Here is a 19732-nt window from a genome sequence, read left to right as displayed (position 1 = left end):
ACTTCCGACCTAGATGATCGAGTTAATTAATTAGGCTATATGTAAGTGTTGTTGATACCCACCCATGTACTACAAGACACCACATGCATATCCACCCACATTATTATACTACAAGACACCACCTCTACTTTGTTTGGATTAGAGTGTACTTTTGCAAAATGGCAACAAGAATTACTTCTCCGGAGTTGGAGCAGTTCACAGTCGCTACAGTTGAATTGACTGGACGCGTACTAGGAGCAGGTGCTTATGGCAGTGTGGAGGAGGTGGAGATACCTGGAGCAACGGTAGCTGCCAAGAAATTGCACCAACAGCTTGTCAACCTGGGCTCTCCACAGCAGGTAGCACAAGACTGTTATTTTTCTAGTCACTTTAGACTAAGTAATGAATTTACTGATTTAACTTCCCTATACTTACTGTCTGTCCATCCCTGGTTGCATAATTATATTGTCCCCCATCCCATCCCATCATTGTTGTAATCTCTCATCTATCTAGCTAGTCTGCATGCCTTCACTGACTGTAGACCCACCCACTGTCTCATGGCCCCATCAGTGCAATCATAATACTAGTATGGGCCTATAACCCATATAGGTTGAGAAATGGGTGACTGATTTCGTGGAGGAGTGTAAGCTGATGAGCCAGCTCCGTCACCCTCACATAGTACAGTTCCTGGGGGTGTGCTATCTCCCTGGAGCCCAACTCCCCGTCCTACTGATGGAGAAACTACAAACCAGCCTCGACAATCTTTTGGAAACCAGCCCCAACATTCCTATTGACCTCAAAGTGCACCTTCTGACGGGGACTGGCCGAGGGGTGGTCTATCTGCACAGCCGCACTCCACCCATTGCCCATCGTGATCTGTCTGCCAAGAACATTCTAGTTGATAACGGTCTCAATGCCAAGATAGCAGACTTGGGTGTTTCTAGGATTGTGAACATTCAGCCTGGTCGGCTAGCTGCCTCGATGACTCAAATGCCAGGCACTGGTGTGTACATGCCATCAGAGGCAGCTCAAGAGGAAGGGGTCACACGATACAACACTGCCATAGACATCTTCTCCTTTGGTGTGGTATCTCTGTTCATGCTGACACAAACCTTCCCCAAAGATCTCAAACCTGCAACATATCGAGACCCTGCTACTCGAAGGCTGATTGCTCGCTCAGAAATCGAGCGCCGTGAACATTATATCCAACCAGCGAAAGCAGCTCTTGGTGAGACCCACCCCCTAGTCCAGTTGACCCTCAATTGCCTAGAGTTTGATCAAGAAGATCGACCATCTGCTGTGGTGGTGTTGAGAGGATTGGAGGAGGTTGGAACAACACTCCCTCAGAACTGCACCCAGACCAAGCTGGAACTGATTCAACAGGTTTCTGTGAAAGAAGAAGAACTGCAAGTTGCTGAAAGAGTTGCCGATGAGAAACAAGCTCAAATTGATGCGATCAAAGTACTACACTTGGAGGAAATCGAACAAAGAGATGTTGTAATCAAGCAACTTCAGAGAGAAAATTTTGAAATGTCAGGTCAAGTAAATCATATTTTACATCAAATCTCTGTGAAAGACACTCGATTACAAGCAACTATCGATCATCTTCAAGCTGAGAAACGAGAGCAAGTGCATGGACTGGAAGAACTGACCACTCTCCAACAAGAGCAGTTAGACGCTCAACGTAGAGAAATTTATCGTATCTCCAGTTCAGTGAGGTCTCCACAGATACAGCCTCGGGAGGACACACCTCAGGGCTCAGGACAGAGAGAGGTGGGTGACTGTGTGAGGGGGTATTCCCACATAATAATTATAGTTGTGCCTCAAAATGTCTTAATATCATGACGTTGCCTATATAAGCTTGATAAAGAAATATATGCCCACAAAAAGGGTGGTGGTATCAGCGCATGGGGTAATGGGTTGAGATGGCAACAACTACCGTATATCTTCTAATTTATCGGACACTTCTAATTACCCCGGACACTCTTTTGGGCAATTTTTGTTGTTCTAATACAACGGACACTCCAGTATTTTAATATTACATTTGTTCTAAATATCCGGACAATACCTTGAAAAGTTGAGTTACCATTCATAGACGACAATATAGTGCTGCAGTTAGATAGCTTTGTGAGTAGCTATATAGTTTTAGATAGCTAGTGCAACTATTCAGTCCTACCTTGTTCTATTAAACTTAGCTAGCTCGCATGCAGCTACTTGCTTGTTCTAATTATTCCGGACACTTGGCATACTCTATAAAAATCTGTTCCAATTATACCCGGACAATTTCCAAAATAATTATTTTTTGCTGTCCGATAAATTAGAAGATATACGGTACTTTAAATTATGTCAAATAATTCAGCCTTGTTTACATGCACAATATACCACCACTCTGTCAAACTTGATCCATGACATAATTATAATGTTCACTTTATTTACAGACAACCACAAACAAAAGCACAAAAGGAATCAAGATTGTTCATTTGAGCGCTGGAAACGCATTGCTACCACACAAGTCGACCACACCACAACCAACTGTTCCTTCTGCCATCACCTTCAACTGGAAAACATGCAAGGACAAACCAGAGGGGATAAATGTGCTCGATCATCCTGTGGCTATCAACGGGAAGGCGTACATGAGAGGCATGAGTAACTGGACTGACATTGTGCTAGTGTACACACCAGATCAGGAGAGCTGGGATGAGCTGCGATGTCCTCCACTGTCTGTGATATGGTTCACTGTAGCAACACTGAGAGGTCAACTGCTAGTGGTCGGAGGTCAGGAAAAATCTACTAAAGAGAAAGCGAATACAATCCTAACATTCCATGAGAGGTCTCGACAATGGGTCAAGTTATTTCCCCCCATGCCAATAGCATTATCTTTGCCGGAAGTTGTTGCATATCAAAACAATCTTATCGTTATCGGTGGATATGGCACAAATGACCATAAGATAGCTGATGTGAACATTCTGGACACCACCAGTAATAAATGGATCACAGCCGAACCACTTCCCAACACTAATAATCACCACAGAACTTGCCTAATTGGAGACACACTGTATCTCGTACGTCAACTCACTAAAGTAGTGATTCGAGCTCATGTACCCTCCCTAATATCAGGAGCTAGTTTTGGTGTGTGGGAATCTGTCGCAAGTGTGCCATTCTATCGGTCGTCTCCCATTGCCGTCGGCAGCACCCTCCTGACTGTGGGAGGGAGTGATGATGTGTGAGGGGGTAACGGTATCTCAAGCATCCATCTGTATGACCCCACCAAAGACCAGTGGACACAATGTGATGACCTTCCCGAGAGAATGTATTCTTGTTCTTGCATTGAACTATCTGGAAAACTGTATATACTTGGTGGTGTAAGAGGTAGCTATGGTGTCAGATCTGTGTACACATCAATCCCGTCCATTACACACTAGTAATTCATCGATGTACATGTATATGAATGTAAAGCAACATGTTTATACTGTCATAATACTATCCATGCATGCAGTAAACGTTATCTATGGTATGGAGTATATAGTGTAAATTGTGTGATTTTTTTGTAGTTCAGTTCACTATGATTATTACCTAGTGCTTCATTTATAAATTTTGCTATATGATAATATTGAATGGTAAAGCTTCAACCTGCTATTAGCATATTCCATGTAGAAGTACTAAGTCCCAATTTAAAGTTTATAAATGAAGCCATAATGTATACCACAGAGTTTGGCAAATTCAGTTCCGATTCAACCATACATTACTCTTATACCGGTAATTATCATCTATACTCTTGACAAGATTCATGGTGAAGTTCATTTCAATAATGCATCTTGCAATTGTATGTAGCAACATTCTTATCATAATTATGTTCACTTCCATTCTACAATAAAAACTGTGACACATGCATGCACGAGTGCCACATGGGATATAATTATTGGCTCAGTAGTGACTTAGGCCCGAGGGATATTTAGTCTGAGTTTCAGAATGAAAGTGCATACGGAATTTCAGAATGGAAGTGCATTCCATAGTGGAATATTTATGTGGAAAACGAATTAAATACAGGCTTCCGTAAGAAACCTTCACAATCGAAATTCTATCTACTTCCTTCAATTCACTTCCGTTCGATGTGACGTCATTGATTTACTGTGATGTTATCCAAAGTCCCCAGTTTCTGGGGCGCATGCGCAAACATGCAGTCGATTCCAGGCCCATATCTTCAGAGGAAGTGCGGCCTGGGATCAAGGCTACTTCTGCATGCATGGGAAATGCAAACGTTTAGCTGGTAGAGCGTATCAGCTCTACATGCAGCATAATTATAGACAGAAGCGCAGTCTCGCGAGCAGACGCCTTGAGAAGTCATCGTGCTCGCGAGACTACTATGGCATATGACACTTTCAGTGAAGTATGACAAAGTTTTGACAACTTTATGAAGGTCGAAATCAAGGACTTTTTGCTAGATCTAGATATGTGCACACTTCAATAGGCCCAACCAAGTCCAAGAGTTCATTGGCCCCACATAACCGCATAGATCCATAATTATCTAGATCTAGATCTAGCCGCCATACACTTTTGTTTGCAAAAATGGCTGATAGAATCCACACACTTAGTACTATCCACACTGCTCCCGAGTTGGAGCAGTTCCTAGTCGCTACAGTTCAGTTGACTGGACGTGTACTAGGAGCAGGTGCTTATGGCAGTGTGGAGGAGGTGGAGATCCCGGGAGCAACGGTAGCTGCCAAGAAATTGCACCAACAGCTTGTCAACTTGGGCTCTCCACAGCAGGTGAATTATATAGATCTAGCTATAATTATTATAGATCAGTTAGATTTAGCTTCAGCTTGTGTTGCTTTGATCAGCTTACAGCTAAGGAGTTTATTAGGGTTTGTTTTTTACTCAGGTTGAGAAATGGGTGACTGATTTTGTGGAAGAATGTAAGCTGATGAGCCAACTCCGTCACCCTCACATAGTACAGTTCCTGGGAGTGTGCTATCTCCCTGGAGCCCAGCTCCCCGTCCTACTGATGGAGAAGCTACAAACCAGCCTTGATAACCTTCTAGAAACGAGCCCCAACATCCCTATTGACCTCAAAGTGCACCTTCTGACGGGGACTGGCCGAGGGGTGGTCTATCTGCACAGCCGCACTCCACCCATTGCCCATCGCGATCTGTCTGCCAAAAACATTCTAGTCGATAACGGTCTCAATGCCAAGATAGCAGACATGGGTGTTTCTAGGATTGTGAACATTCAGCCTGGCCAGCTAGCTGCCTCAATGACTCAAATGCCTGGCACTGGTGTGTACATGCCACCAGAGGCAGCTCAAGAGGAAGGGGTCACACGATACAACACTGCCATAGACATCTTCTCCTTTGGTGTAGTATCTCTGTTCACACTGACACAAACCTTTCCAAGAAATCTCAAACCTGCTGCGTATTATGATCCTGCTACTCGAAGGGTCTTGGGACGTACAGAAATCGAACGTCGTGAAAATTACATTGTTTCAATGAAAGCAGCTCTTGGTGAGACCCACTCCCTAGTCCAGTTGACCCTCGACTGTCTGGAGTTCCTTCCTGAAGATCGACCATCTGCTGTAGTGGTGTTGAGACGATTGGAGGAGGTTAAAACAACACTCCCTCAGAACTGCACCCAGACCAAGCTGGAACTGATTCAGCAGGTTGCTGTGAAGGAAGAAGAGATACAGCGAGCTGTTGCCGATAATCAGGCTCAAAGTGACGCAATCAAAGTACTGCAGTCGGAGGAAATTGAACAAAGGGATTTTGGAATCAATCAACTTCAGAAAAATTTTTTGGAAAAGTCAGGTCAAGTAAATCAACTTTTACACCAAATCTCTGAGAAAGACACTCATATTGCTCAATTACAAGCAATAATTGATCGTCTTCAAGCTGAGACCCGAGAGCAAGTTCGTGGACCAGAAGAACTGACCATTCTCCAACAAGAGCAGTTGAAAGTTCGTGTCTCCAGTTCTCTACAGATACAGCCTCAGGACCAACCTCAGGACTCAGGACAGAGAGAGGTAATGCCTTATGCATGCATGTACAGTAAACTCTTGGGACAGTGTATAGTTTAGCATCAATAGCGAGGTGGCTACATTTCAGAAAGTACGCCGCAGCAAAATAGTGGTCATGTCTCAAACTAATTTTGCGGTTCTATCTGACGATAATGAATCATTGCTCTCTATTCAAGTGTAATCTTCCAAACTACACCCAAAACATCATATCCGGCCCTATTAAACGTACATTAGAATCTAGTTTGGAGCAGCCAAAACTGACCAGTACACGGAATAGTGAAGCGGCTGCATTTCAGGGTGAGTTTTGTGCAGTTGTGATCAAGCCTAGCAATCTGTGCCAAACAAAACAACCGAGGTCTGACACGATCACGTGATGCAGTTTTCAACTTGTTACCCGAGGCGCGCGTGAGCGGCCACGGGTATAGTAGTCTGTTTGTCATATCTGAGTCTACTCACCTGGATGCCACAGCACTGCATGCCTTCACACAACAAACTTAATAGTGGCAGATTTCGATGTTAAAGCTTCGTTGTCGTATAAAAGCGAGCAAAAGCTAAGAAGCTATAAACTTACACGTTGGCTAGCTCTACACGCGACCTTTATTCGAGGTATAGCTACACATTTGCAGCTGAAGTGATCCTTTACCGGTCTCTATTAAAAGTAGAATTGTAGTTTGTTGCTGTGTATATAACTGAGGTATTTATATACTTCTATTTATTCATGTCAACAGCCGAGGGTTAGCACTTCAGTGCTCTAGTTAATTTATTTTTTCCGTGTACATATGTACCTTGATCAGAATGAAGTCATATGTATAAAATTTGGCTCTAGATCTTTTATAATCGATAGAACGAGATAGGTATCGGAGTGAACTAACGAGATATTCACTATTTACCTTTGTGTTCAGCCATTTAGATCACAGAGAAGCTTTTACACGATGCTACTTGTAATATATCACCTATATATATAGATATTTTTTTATCAGGAAAAAAAAGTTTTTAATCCTTCTGTTGTTCCTATATTTATAATAACAGTTAACACAAGTGCTAGATCTATACCCTCAAGAATGCAAGAGAATGAGACAAAAGTGCTGACTCAGCAGGTTGAGGTCCTTCCATGGCTTTTAGTGCATTTACTGTATAGGAATTGGAGGTTATGAAGAAAAACTGATTAACGATCGTGACCAACTTTCTTCGGAGGCTGCCATCAGAGGACAGACGAGGTTGGAAGGATGTTGAGATCATGTGCGAAAAGAGCAATTAAAGCTATAAATGTGCTGAGTCGGCGCTATTTTTGGCAGTAGTTGATATCAAGAGCTAGAGATAAGCAGTAAAAGATTCAGAGAATCACCTACACGCCAGTCCTGTTTAATCCATAGATCTAGTACTTTATCGATCTGTACCAAATCACTTGAGCTGGCATTGTAGCGCGGAAGGCAGAGGAGGTATGGTCACATGACTAGCCAAAATGATAATAAATCTCATTAACTTGTACATGAATATCATTCAAGACTGTGTCTTTGATAGTGGGTAGTTTTCGGGGGACAAAATATTTGTGGTTCAGAGATATTTCATGGGTAATATTTTTGTGGTTGGAGCTTGCACTGCAGGTAAAGGTAGGCAAGGCTCTTCATTCGTTGGTAAAATATTTGTGGTCAGACCTCCAACCACGAAAACCACGAATATTGCCCCACGAAAATTACCCGCTATACGGTACACTTATAGATCAGGCTGGTTGATTGTTGGAAACCACTTAGACTTTGAGATATTATTTTGATAGTGTCATTCTGTTTTAGAGTGTTTAATAAGTATGCATTTAGGATATAGGGTCATTGCCAATTAATATCTGATCCCTGAGATTATTTCATCTCTACTAGTAAAACTCTAGCTACTAGCCAGCAACAACTTCTTCACTGAGTTTTATACTAAACTTGTCTCTTTACGGCACCAGCTGAATGTTGTCATTGGAATGTATTTTTTAACGACTTCTTTGTCTTTTTTACCTCCACTCAAGAAATAGCAGCCACGTGAGCTTAACCACGTGTCGTACCTCCTCTGGGCTGCCATAGTAAAGGGCGTGCCAGCTCCACAAAAGTAAAACAAGTAATTGTGATGTCACAGACGACAATTAAATTCCTTACGCTCTTAAATTATTAAAAGACCTATATAGGTCTGCGTCAGTTTATGTAGCACTGACGTACACTATTATGCATTGCTCTGAAATACCAATTATATATATATATACCGTATATAAGAATGTCAGAGTATATAGGGTCATGCAGAAACAAAATATCCAAGTAGATTGATTCCACACTCATAATTCTTGGTTCAGTCTACTTTCATTGTGCTCTCTACTGGGTAATCCACGGTATGTTCTCAAGGAAACCGGTAGGTGGCAGGAGTAATTAAAGTGTATCATTACACTTTACTCCTGCCACCTACCAGTCATGTTACTAAGAAGCCTATAATTATATATAAAGCTCTTCTTGCACTTTGTTTATCATTGAGCAGCTGTAGCAGTCTCCATGCACTGACAGACATACTATATACCGTAAATATATATACCTCTCAGTGCATGCACACACCACGACATAATAATATACAACCAGATACAACCACTTTTTTCACAGACAACCACAAACAAAACCACAAAAGCAATCAAGGTTGTCGATTTAAGTATTGGAAATGAATTGCTACCACACAAGTCAACCACGTCACAACCAACTGTTCCTACTGCCATTACCTTCAACTGGAAAAAATGCAAGGAACTACCAAATGGGATGACGTCGTACGTTCAGCCTGTGACTATTAACGGGAAGCTGTACATGCGCAGTGTGTGTAACAGGACTGAGACAGTGGTAGTTTACACACAAGATCACTGGTATGAGCTGCCACATCCTCTTGTGAAGCACTTCACCGTAACAACACTGAGAGGTCGAGTGCTAGTGGTCGGAGGGTGGGACAAGTCTACTTATGAGAATAAAGACACCATCCTAACATTCGATGAGAGCTCTCGACAATGGGTCCAGTCACTTCCTCTCATGCCAAAAGCATTAACTGAAGCAGCAGTTGTTGGATATCAGAACCATCTGATCGTTATCGGTGGAGTTGACTCAAACGGTAGTAAGATAGCTGATGTAAACATTCTAGACACGAGTAACAAATGGATCACAGCCGAACCACTTCCCAACACTGATGAATACAAAACTTGCCAAATTGGAGACACACTGTATCTTGTAGGTCAAGCCACTAGAAAAGTTTTTCGAGCTTATGTACCCTCCCTCATATCACGAGCTAGTTCTGGTGTGTGGGAATCTGTCGCAAGTGTGCCATTTTGTAGATCGTCTCCCATCACCATCAGCAACACCCTCCTGACTGTAGGGGGTAGTGATAGGCAGCTAAGAGGTAATGCTATCTCAAGCATCCATCTGTACGATCCAACCAAAAACCAGTGGACACAATGCGGTGATCTTCCCAAGAAAATGGAATGTTGTTGTTGCAGCAATGAACTGTCTGGCCAACTGTGTGTAGTTGGTGGTGGAATAGGTTTCAGCACTGTGTACACATCAATCCCATCCATTGTACACTAGTCTATTATTGTATTTTATCATTTGATCTGAATATTAGTAAAATGTCCATAAAAGGTACAGATCGTCTGGTGACAAACAGCTATAAATGGGATGTCATAATAATTTATGTTATGTATATATAGCTAGCTCCAAGTATAAGGATAGCTAGTGCATGGGTGGGTATCTCCCCTGAACATTCTGATAATTATATTAACGATGCATGTAGTAATTGCATTAACACAGTTACTATGACAACACTGTCAACATGCATGATATTAGGTAAAGATACATGTTACTGTAGCCGCGGTCCCAGGCCGATTTTTCTTTAGTATCTACCCAATAATAATTAATTAAGAGCCTCGATAAATAATTAACCACACACTATTTTAGAGGCAGGTTTATCATTGCGCATGCGTATTTTAAAGGTGCAAGATCCCTCATGCACTTACAAGATGGCTATATATAGAGTCACTGCTCCAGTGCATGTTAGAACAGATTGCTATGAAGGAAAAAGAGATACTAACAGTAATTATAGGTTAATATACTGAAAGAGTTGCTGATAATAAGAGAACCGAGAGCAAGTTCGTGGACTGACAAGAGCATGATTATAATTATGTTGCTGAATTATGACCTACATAAATTGTAGTTGTCATGACTGTATACGGCCTCATCTTGCATGATTATGTTACATGGTAAATAGCACACAATAATTCATACACATACACGCACACACACACGTAATGGTGTCTGTACAGGCACACTGAAACAAATAAAGGGGTTTCAAACCCATACACAAAACAAAACTGGACAGATAATTATAGGTGCTGGTTGATTTCTGGCTTTGTACATGAGCATGTATATAACTGAACGAGAACGAGCTGCATTAAGCAAGGTCAAAGTGCAGTGGGTTCATTATACGAATAAGTTGAATACACAATGTTACTGTGATCGCTGCTCCCTCGAGAATCGGCCCGGGGGTTATCCTCGGGGTTTGTGCGTAATCGATTCTCAGTCAGTAGTCGAGGTCCTTGTGGTATCGTCAATTCCTTTTCACTCAGATTCGGGTAGATGCCAGAGTAACTGCGAATCGGGTTGGCCTACAGGGGAGGGGAGGGGTATAGTTGAACAGCGTAAAATGACGGAGTATCAATAAATTAACGATTGGTAAACAGAAGCCAGTGAAGTGCAAGTAAACACAACAGACCTTATACACCAACTACAACCAACTAATTACTGTTTAGCCAAAATTTTGATAATGCTAGAGAAGATGTGCACAGTACTTCATTATGTTACAGCACTGGACAATTTTCACAAATTCATAATTTTGCTATGCACCTATAACACCATGTTATCTAATCTTGTATCTCCTCTATATGATAGACCTGACTTGAGTCAAGGAGATAACAGAGGGAGTGCTGGTCCACTGCGGTGTGGCAAAGCCTCAACTTGGGAGGGAGAAATGAGGGTGCCCGGCATCGCCTGGTGGCCATGGACGCACACACCAGCTGGCATCAACACTTGACCTTCTCCCTACCATATTCAGTATGGCGGGGGCAGAGCTCCCTAAAGACACAAAGATCGATGGAACCGACTTGTCCTCTCTGTTGTACAACAAGAATGGAAAAGTGTGTATAGTATACGTGTAGTCTAACCCATGCAGTGAACTGGTATATATCAAGTTTAAGCACAACTTTGCTCTTAATTACGTGCAGTTTAATCTGAAACAGAACAAATAAAAGTCTGTAATTATTGATATTATGTGCATGTGTGTGTGTCTGCATGTGTCTGTCTATAATTATGTATTATGTATACATTTATTTTTTCATTCAGAGTAATCGCGACTGGTTTGCTTATTTCCCCGAGTTTGCCAACGAGACTCAAGGACCGTATGCACTGAGGTGGAAGTCGTACAAGGCTCACTACTATACTCAAGGGTGAGTGAGAGTATACAATTATAGATTCCATAATTATGTGCTCAATGTATTTTTTATCTGCCCTATGACCAACCCCCCCCCCCTCCACACACACACACACACACACACACACACACACACACACACACACACACACACACACACACACACACACACACAACCAGTGGTCTCTGTCCTAACGATTATCCGGATGAGGTGTGTCGTTCCAATACCCCCCTAGTTGCTCACGACCCCCCACTACTGTTCAACCTCAACGCTGACCCCGGGGAGCTCCGCCCACTGGACGCCACCAAATATATAAGAGTGCTAGAGAAGATAGAAATGGTAATTAAGAAGTACTGTATTTAAAGTACTGTGTTACGGATGGTAATGATCACCATGCAGACCTATTTTGTCATACGTACAACATTGAGAATGAGTAACATACCTCACATAATCAATCATGTAAACAATAAACACTCACGGTACACTGCACTAATTCTTGGAACATGGTATCTTATTTCAGGGAGTCTGCATTCAGAGGCCAGGGGTTCTATATACTGTCGTGCACATGTAATTGTACATGATTGTAATTTGTACTAATGTGCATCTGCCACCGTAGATTCGACAACAGTTGCTGTATGACTTAGAATGGGAACAATCTGAAGTGTTGATGGGACAAGATGACTCCGCCCAACCATGTGCAGTACCCGGCTGCGAGCCATTCCCATACTGTTGCCGTAGCAACTTGTTGCAAGACATCAGTCTTTAGCATGGCTATGAGTTAGAGTTACTTTAATTTGTACTGGTTACCCAAATGACCTGTTGTAGTTTATCATTTCAGTTTGTATAATTTATAGGGACTATTATAATAGGATGATTATTCCTTTGTGCAAATTAAGTATTGAAGAATTTGTAAATATTGTTCAATGTACCAAAGGGGGGATTTAAAAATAAGTATAAGCTGCTATACTCATGGTGATGAATATGAATATATATATATATATATATATACATAATAGGCTACCTCAAGCATCCATCCATGTGTATGATCTCACCCAAGACCAGTGGATACTACACTAGGCATGTGGTGATCTTCCCACGCAAAAATGTACTCTTGCATTGGTAAACTGTATGCACTTTTTATTGGAGAAGGTTATAGTCGCATCAACTTTGTGTGCATAATTATTAATCAATTACACACAGTTTTTGGATGTACTTTAATACGCGTTCTCATTATATAGTTCCTTTATGTATTGTATGACATGGTTCACTTTTGATCTGAATATTACATTTTGTCATGTCCCCCATTGAAGTAGAAATCCATGTACAGCCATGCACTACAGGGTTTATTTTGTTGCGGGTTGCATGGCGGGTATTTCCGACCTAGATGATCGAGTTAATTAATTAGACTATATGTAAGTGTTGTTGATACCCACCCATGTACTACAAGACACCACAATCAGCATATATCCACCCATGTACTACAAGACACATGCACCTCTACTTTGTTTGCATTAGAGTGTACTTTTGCAAAATGGCTACAAGAATTACTTCTTTGGAGTTGGAGCAGTTCACAGTTGCTACAGTTGAGTTGACTGGACGCGTACTAGGAGCAGGCGCTTATGGCAGTGTGGAGGAGGTAGAGATACCTGGAGCAACGGTAGCTGCCAAGAAATTGCACCAACAGCTTGTCAACCTGGGCTCTCCACAGCAGGTAGCACAACACTGTTGTTTTTCTAGTCACTTTAGACTAAGGAATGAATTTACTGATCGAACTTCCCTATACTTACTGTCTGTCCATCCCTGGTTGCATATTGTCCCCCATCCCATCCCATCATTGTGGCAATCCTCATCTATCTATAGCTAGATCTAGCTAGTCTGCATGCCTTCACTGACTGTAGACCCACCCACTGTCTCATGGCCCCATCAGTGCAATCAACTGATAATTATATTGATAATTATAGTATGGGCCTATAACCCATATAGGTTGAGAAATGGGTGACTGATTTCGTGGAGGAGTGTAAGCTGATGAGCCAACTCCGTCACCCTCACATAGTACAGTTCCTGGGGGTGTGCTATCTCCCTGGAGCCCAACTCTCTGTCCTACTGATGGAGAAGCTACAAACCAGCCTCGACAATCTTCTGGAAACCAGCCCCAACATTCCTATTGACCTCAAAGTGCACCTTCTGACGGGGACTGGCCGAGGGGTGGTCTATCTGCACAGCCGCACTCCACCCATTGCCCATCGTGATCTGTCTGCCAAGAACGTTCTAGTTGATAATGGTCTCAATGCCAAGATAGCAGACTTGGGTGTTTCTAGGATTGTGAACATTCAGCCTGGTCGGCTAGCTGCCTCGATGACTCAAATGCCAGGCACTGGTGTGTACATGCCACCAGAGGCAGCTCAAGAGGAAGGGGTCACACGATACAACACTGCCATAGACATTTTCTCCTTTGGTGTAGTATCTCTGTTCACACTGACACAAACCTTCCCCAAAGATCTCAAACCTGCAACATATCGAGATCCTGCTACTCGAAGGCTGGTTGCTCGGTCAGAAATCGAGCGCCGTGAACATTATATCCAACCAGCGAAAGCAGCTCTTGGTGAGACCCACCCCCTAGTCCAGTTGACCCTCAATTGCCTAGAGTTTGATCAAGAAGATCGACCATCTGCTGTGGTGGTGTTGAGAGGATTGGAGGAGGTTGGAACAACACTCCCTCAGAACTGCACCCAGACCAAGCTGGAACTGATTCAACAGGTGGCTGTGAAGGAAGAAAAGATACAGCAAGTTGCTGAAAGAGTTGCCGATGAGAAACAAGCTCAAATTGATGCGATCAAAGTACTACATTTGGAAGAAATCGAACAAAGAGATGTTGTAATCAATCAACTTCAGAGAGAAAATTTTGAAATGTCAGGTCAAGTAAATCATATTTTACATCAAATCTCTGTGAAAGACACTCGATTACAAGCAACTATCGATCGTCTTCAAGCTGAGAAACGAGAGCAAGTGCGTGGACTGGAAGAACTGACCACTCTCCAACAAGAGCAGTTAGATGCTCAACGTAGAGAAATTTATCGTCTCTCCAGTTCAGTGGGGTCTCTACAGATACAGCCTCGGCAGGACACACCTCAGCGCTCAGGACAGAGAGAGGTGGGTGACTGTGTGAGGGGATATTGCCGGCATAATAATTATAGTTGTGCCTCAAAATGTCTTAATATCATGACGTTGCCTATATAAGCTTGATAAGAAATATATGCCCACAAAAAGGGTGGTGGTGTCATGTAGTGGGGTATGGGTTGAGATGGCAACAACAAATGCACAATATACCACCACTCTGACAAACTTGATCCATGACATAATTATAATGTTCACTTTATTTACAGACAACCACAAACAAAAGCACAAAAGGAATCAAGATTGTTCATTTGAGCGCTGGAAACGCATTGCTACCACACAAATCGACCACACCACAACCAACTGTTCCTACTGCCATTACCTTCAACTGGAAAACATGCAAGGACATACCAGAGGGGATAAATGTGCTCGATCATCCTGTGGCTATCAACGGGAAGGCGTACATGAGAGGCATGAATAACTGGACTGACATTTTGCTAATGTACACACCAGATCAGGAGAGCTGGAATGAGCTGCGATGTCCTCCACTGTCTGTGATATGGTTCACCGTAGCAACACTGAGAGGTCAACTGCTAGTGGTCGGAGGTCAGGAAAAGTCTACTAAAGAGAAAGAGAATACCATCCTAACATTCCATGAGAGGTCTCGACAATGGGTCAAGTTACTTCCCCCCATGCCAATAGCATTATCTTTGCCGGAAGTTGTTGCATATCAAAACAATCTTATCGTTATCGGTGGATATGGCACAAATGACCGTAAGATAGCTGAAGTGAACATTCTGGACACCACTAGTAACAAATGGATCACAGCTGAGCCACTTCCCAACACTAATAATCACCACAGAACTTGCCTAATTGGAGACACACTGTATCTCGTACGTCAACTCACTAAAGAAGTGTTTCGAGCTCATGTACCCTCCCTGATATCAGGAGCTAGTTTTGGTGTGTGGAAATCTGTCGCAAACGTGCCATTCTATCGGTCATCTCCCATCGCCATCGGCAACACCCTCCTGACTGTGGGGGGGAGTGATAATGTGCGAGGGGGTAACGGTATCTCAAGCATCCATCTGTACGATCCCACCAAAGACCAGTGGACACAATGTGGTGACCTTCCCAGGAAATTGTATTGTTGTTCTTGCATTGAACTATCTGGAAAACTGTATATACTTGGTGGTGTAAGAGGTAGCTATGGTGTCAGAACTGTGTACACATCAATCCCGTCTATTACACACTAGTAATTCAGCGATGTACATGTATAATTATTGTATAATGATTATGTTCACTTATATAGAATCTCTATAATTATATAGCATGCACTGCATGGAAACGCATTGCTACCACACATGCAAGCTATAGTCACGACCATTTGTTCCTACTGCCATCACATTAATTCACAAGATGCAAGGAGGTACTACATGCAGATGAGAGTATAATTATCAGTGGCTATCACTAGCTCGTTAAGTATAAATACATGGGAAGTTTCGTACATTCCGTTATTATGGATCGACCCTGATTGCTATATATACCGTATAGCTGGTAATTTTCGTGGGGCAAAATATTCGTGGTTTTCGTGGTTGGAGGTCTGACCACGAATATTTTACCCACGAATGAAGCGACCTTGCCTACCTTTACCTACAATCCAAGCAGCAACCACGAAAATATTATCCACGAAATGTCTCAATATTGCTGAACCACGAATATTTTGTCCCCCGAAAATTACCCGCTATACGGTATTGAGAACTGTAGGGAGGGAGGGGGCGGGGGTCACATTTGCATGGTTACCCTGGCAATCCTTGTGAGATAGTCGATCCACCCCCCCTCCCATTATAGGTACTTGCAATTGAGCGAAACACTGTTTGTACTTGCAATTGAGAACATGCATGTTACTGCATGCATGATTGTGCTTGTGGACGTATATTACACATGCATATTAATTTTATTATGAATTATTGTTAGTATCACATGATAAGATGCAAGGTTATCATTTTTCAATTTTTAATATCCGAATAAACAATGTATATCGCAATAATAATACGTAGTGCACACAATAGTTCACACACACACACACACACACACACACACACACACCCACCCACACACACACACACACAGTGGTGGTGCCAACCAAACATGTACAACACATTGGAACAATTGAACACCAACAAAGAAGCAGCTTTCAAAGCCGTTACACAGAAGCAGAACAATTAAATAATTAATGACAATACATACATTGTTGGTTAATTTCTGAATTTGTACCTGAGCATGTATATAACTGAACGAGAACGAGCTGCACTAAGCAAGGTCAAAGTACAGTGGGTCCATTATACGAATAAGTTGAATACACAATGTCACTGTGATCGCTGCTCCCTCGAGAATCGGCCCGGGGGTTATCCTCGGGATTTGTGCGTAATCGATTCTCAGTCAGTAGTCGAGGTCCTTGTGGTATCGTCAATTCCTTTTCACTCGGATTCGGGTAGATGCCAGAGTAACTCCGAATCGGGTTGGCCTACAGGGGAGGGGAGGGGAGGGGAGGGGCATAGTTGAATAGTGTAAAATGACAGAGTATCAATAATTGATTTTGCAAATTAACGATTGGTAAACAGAAGCCAGTGAAGTGCAAGTAAACACAACAGACCTTATACACACGACTACAACCAACTAATTACTGTTTAGCCCAAATTTTGATAATGCTAGAGAACATATGCACAGTACTTCATGTACTGTAATTATGTTACAGCACTGGACAATGACACTACATGTTCATTAGTGACCACCATTGAAGGAACTGTTAAGGGGAACTTCTATAGAGACACACAGTCACAGATATCACTTGTATGGGTACAGTTTTTGTTGCAGTAATTAGGAGATAGTGACATCTGGCAACGCAAGGGGACAAGTTTCTATTAATGTACTTAGCAATGGAGATGGTGCTAGTTGACACCGTATAGGGCTTGGCCGTCTAACTACCAGAGCTATTAATAGTTGTTTCAATACTGTACACTCAAAATCATTACTAGGTAAACACACCATGTGATGGCCTCCATAAGAGCTACAAAATGAATCCTCCTTTCATTTTGAAATTGGAAAATGTATGGGCTCTTAGTGAATACTGGTACACCTATACCACATAATTACATGATATAATTATAACCTCTAAAAAATAATACGTATGAGTGGCTATTAGGGTGTGTACAGTTGAAAGGTGTACTTTACTACCACACATGTGACTAGCTAAACATACATTTTACATTTTAAACAATGTTCTTGGACCACAATTGTAATGAAAAAACATGTGTAGAGGTTTGCTAATGAATTATAGACACAACCTCAGGACAAGTGTTGGCTTGTTGAATGCAATGATGGCTGGGGCACTGAATGAAGTTAGACTATATACAGGAAAGGAAAGAATCACAAAAAAACAGGTACACTATGAAGTATACTGTACTTAACCTAACACATCATAACAATCTCACACTACTATGAGGTATACTGTACTTAACCTCATAAACAATCTCACACTTCAACTGATTGATAATCTAAAATGATGTGATCACAGACACACAGACACACACACAGTCAGCTTTACCGTATCCCTCGTGCGGCTACGCCTCGAGGCATAATGATGTGATCATTCTAATTATGCGTACACAAAGCAGGTACCTATCAATTATTCCAAGGCCAAACATCCAACCACTTGTGAAGCCACACATACTTATCTCAAGAGGGTACTTAATTAAAGCAAATCAGTCCCTCTGAACTTCAGCCAAACCTCATAAATTTGCAATTTCCAACCAAGCTTTTATAAGTATGCATATTTATATTCTAAAAATTAGTACATGAGTTGGAGAACAGAGACATTGCTTCTATGGGCACTATTATTTTTAGCCACATGTGTAGGTTACATGTTTAGACAGTGGGGGCCGAATGCTGTGCAAGTGCAAACAAATAACATTGATAGTTTATCAAGAGACACAATTAACTCAATAAAGAACTTAAGTACACAATATAAAGTAAACCGCACGCACACGCACACACGTACACTCACACACCATCAAGCTTTAATATTTATGTATGGCCAAGAAACACAGCGTTGCAAGTAAAACCACACATCGATACTTAGTATGTTTATTCAGAGAATAACTTTGTGGTAATCAACGTACACATGTGCTATGTTTAACCTAGTAGGCCACAGCATAAGAGATTAGTGCTTGGTCTATCACGACTATCTGGTGTACACTAACTGTTGACGTTAACAGGAAATGCCACAGGATATTAAAGCACCTGCCGGTAAAGTAAAAAGGCCTATACACAAAATGAGCATCCATGTGAGAATACAAGTGCACTCAGTGGAAGTCAATTAACACTTGAAGCTAGAGTTATAAAACAATGAAGCTGTTAACGATGCTAGCCTCCACTGGACATACTTTAAAGTTGAGGGATTTCCTGTATTTCTTGAGCTCTAGTTCTTCTTCCCTCTCTTGTCGTTCTCGGGATATTCTGTCTCTCTCCTCGGCAGCATGCTGTCTTTTTCTTAGATCATCGTCAAAATCTCGACGTTGTTGTAGTCGCGAGTAGAGTGTGAAACTGAAGGGCTTGGGTACTGTGACTGGGATCTGTGTGTGTGTGGGTGGTGTGGGTGAGTGAATGCATGTGCTCCGTGCTGTGAATAATCAGCTGGTCGTGCTCAATGATTCCAATCAAAGACCATAGCTAGCTAGACTAGACGTACATGATATGATAAGATATGATAGCATAAAGCCAGCTAATGAGTCTTTGAGAGCATAGTCTATGAAATAGAACTAACTTACATCAGCTGGCTACCTGTCACAGAAGGTCTACGTTACATGCAGCACGATCTTGTAGCATGTGGATACATGCTGTAACTTGCCTTTATCTTCTTTCCAACGCCGTCTCTTGTCTCCTCCGCACTCGAGTCAGAGCAAGTGGAGGATATAGATCCTTTCCTCTCCATAGAACTCATGACTGTGTATTAGTAGGGTAGCTATGCTCAGAGAAACTATGATAAAGAAATTAAATACGAACCTGTACTGTACTGTGTAGCTGTAGATCTACTACTATACTGTGAATGCACCTGCTTGCAATCCGCGGCTTGACCCCGAGATCAATGT

At 42.1% G+C, this 19732-nt stretch overlaps 5 protein-coding genes across 6 annotated transcripts; 4 read left to right on the top strand and 1 right to left on the bottom strand.

The window, feature by feature from the left end:
• Nucleotides 1-145: 145 nt before the first annotated feature.
• On the top strand, nt 146-3524 carry LOC135344034 (probable serine/threonine-protein kinase drkD). The gene is made up of 3 exons (XM_064541096.1): nt 146-338; nt 589-1752; nt 2418-3524. The coding sequence occupies exons 1-3, from the start codon at nt 159-161 to the stop codon at nt 3204-3206; spliced, it is 2133 nt and encodes a 710-aa protein (XP_064397166.1). The 5' UTR covers nt 146-158; the 3' UTR covers nt 3207-3524.
• Nucleotides 3525-4532: 1008 nt separating this feature from the next.
• On the top strand, nt 4533-11060 carry LOC135344033 (probable serine/threonine-protein kinase DDB_G0271682). 2 transcript variants are annotated; one of them, XM_064541095.1, is made up of 3 exons: nt 4533-4746; nt 4862-5995; nt 10933-11060. In XM_064541095.1, the coding sequence occupies exons 1-3, from the start codon at nt 4546-4548 to the stop codon at nt 10936-10938; spliced, it is 1341 nt and encodes a 446-aa protein (XP_064397165.1). In that variant the 5' UTR covers nt 4533-4545; the 3' UTR covers nt 10939-11060. The 2 variants fall into 2 exon arrangements, with proteins under 2 accessions (XP_064397165.1, XP_064397164.1); XM_064541094.1 differs by lacking the exon at nt 10933-11060 and adding an exon at nt 8614-9625.
• Nucleotides 11044-12352, top strand: LOC135344064 (arylsulfatase A-like). Its single transcript, XM_064541155.1, has 4 exons — nt 11044-11177; nt 11383-11486; nt 11651-11810; nt 12088-12352. Exons 1-4 carry the CDS (start codon nt 11097-11099, stop codon nt 12235-12237), a joined length of 495 nt encoding a protein of 164 aa, XP_064397225.1. The 5' UTR covers nt 11044-11096; the 3' UTR covers nt 12238-12352.
• Nucleotides 12353-12895: 543 nt separating this feature from the next.
• LOC135344030 (serine/threonine-protein kinase SULU-like) lies at nt 12896-15846 on the top strand. Its single transcript, XM_064541091.1, has 3 exons — nt 12896-13182; nt 13455-14621; nt 14855-15846. Exons 1-3 carry the CDS (start codon nt 12907-12909, stop codon nt 15836-15838), a joined length of 2427 nt encoding a protein of 808 aa, XP_064397161.1. The 5' UTR covers nt 12896-12906; the 3' UTR covers nt 15839-15846.
• Nucleotides 15847-16738: 892 nt separating this feature from the next.
• Nucleotides 16739-19709, bottom strand: LOC135344029 (uncharacterized). Its single transcript, XM_064541090.1, has 3 exons — nt 19492-19709; nt 19028-19216; nt 16739-17109 (listed from the first exon to the last, which is right to left on the bottom strand). The coding sequence occupies exons 1-3, from the start codon at nt 19582-19584 to the stop codon at nt 16906-16908; spliced, it is 486 nt and encodes a 161-aa protein (XP_064397160.1). The 5' UTR covers nt 19585-19709; the 3' UTR covers nt 16739-16905.
• Nucleotides 19710-19732: the final 23 nt, after the last annotated feature.

Source organism: Halichondria panicea, chromosome 11, assembly GCF_963675165.1.
Source record: "Halichondria panicea chromosome 11, odHalPani1.1, whole genome shotgun sequence".
In the NCBI taxonomy this organism is placed as follows: Eukaryota; Metazoa; Porifera; class Demospongiae; order Suberitida; family Halichondriidae; genus Halichondria; species Halichondria panicea.
This window is presented reverse-complemented; position numbering and strand designations above follow the sequence as displayed.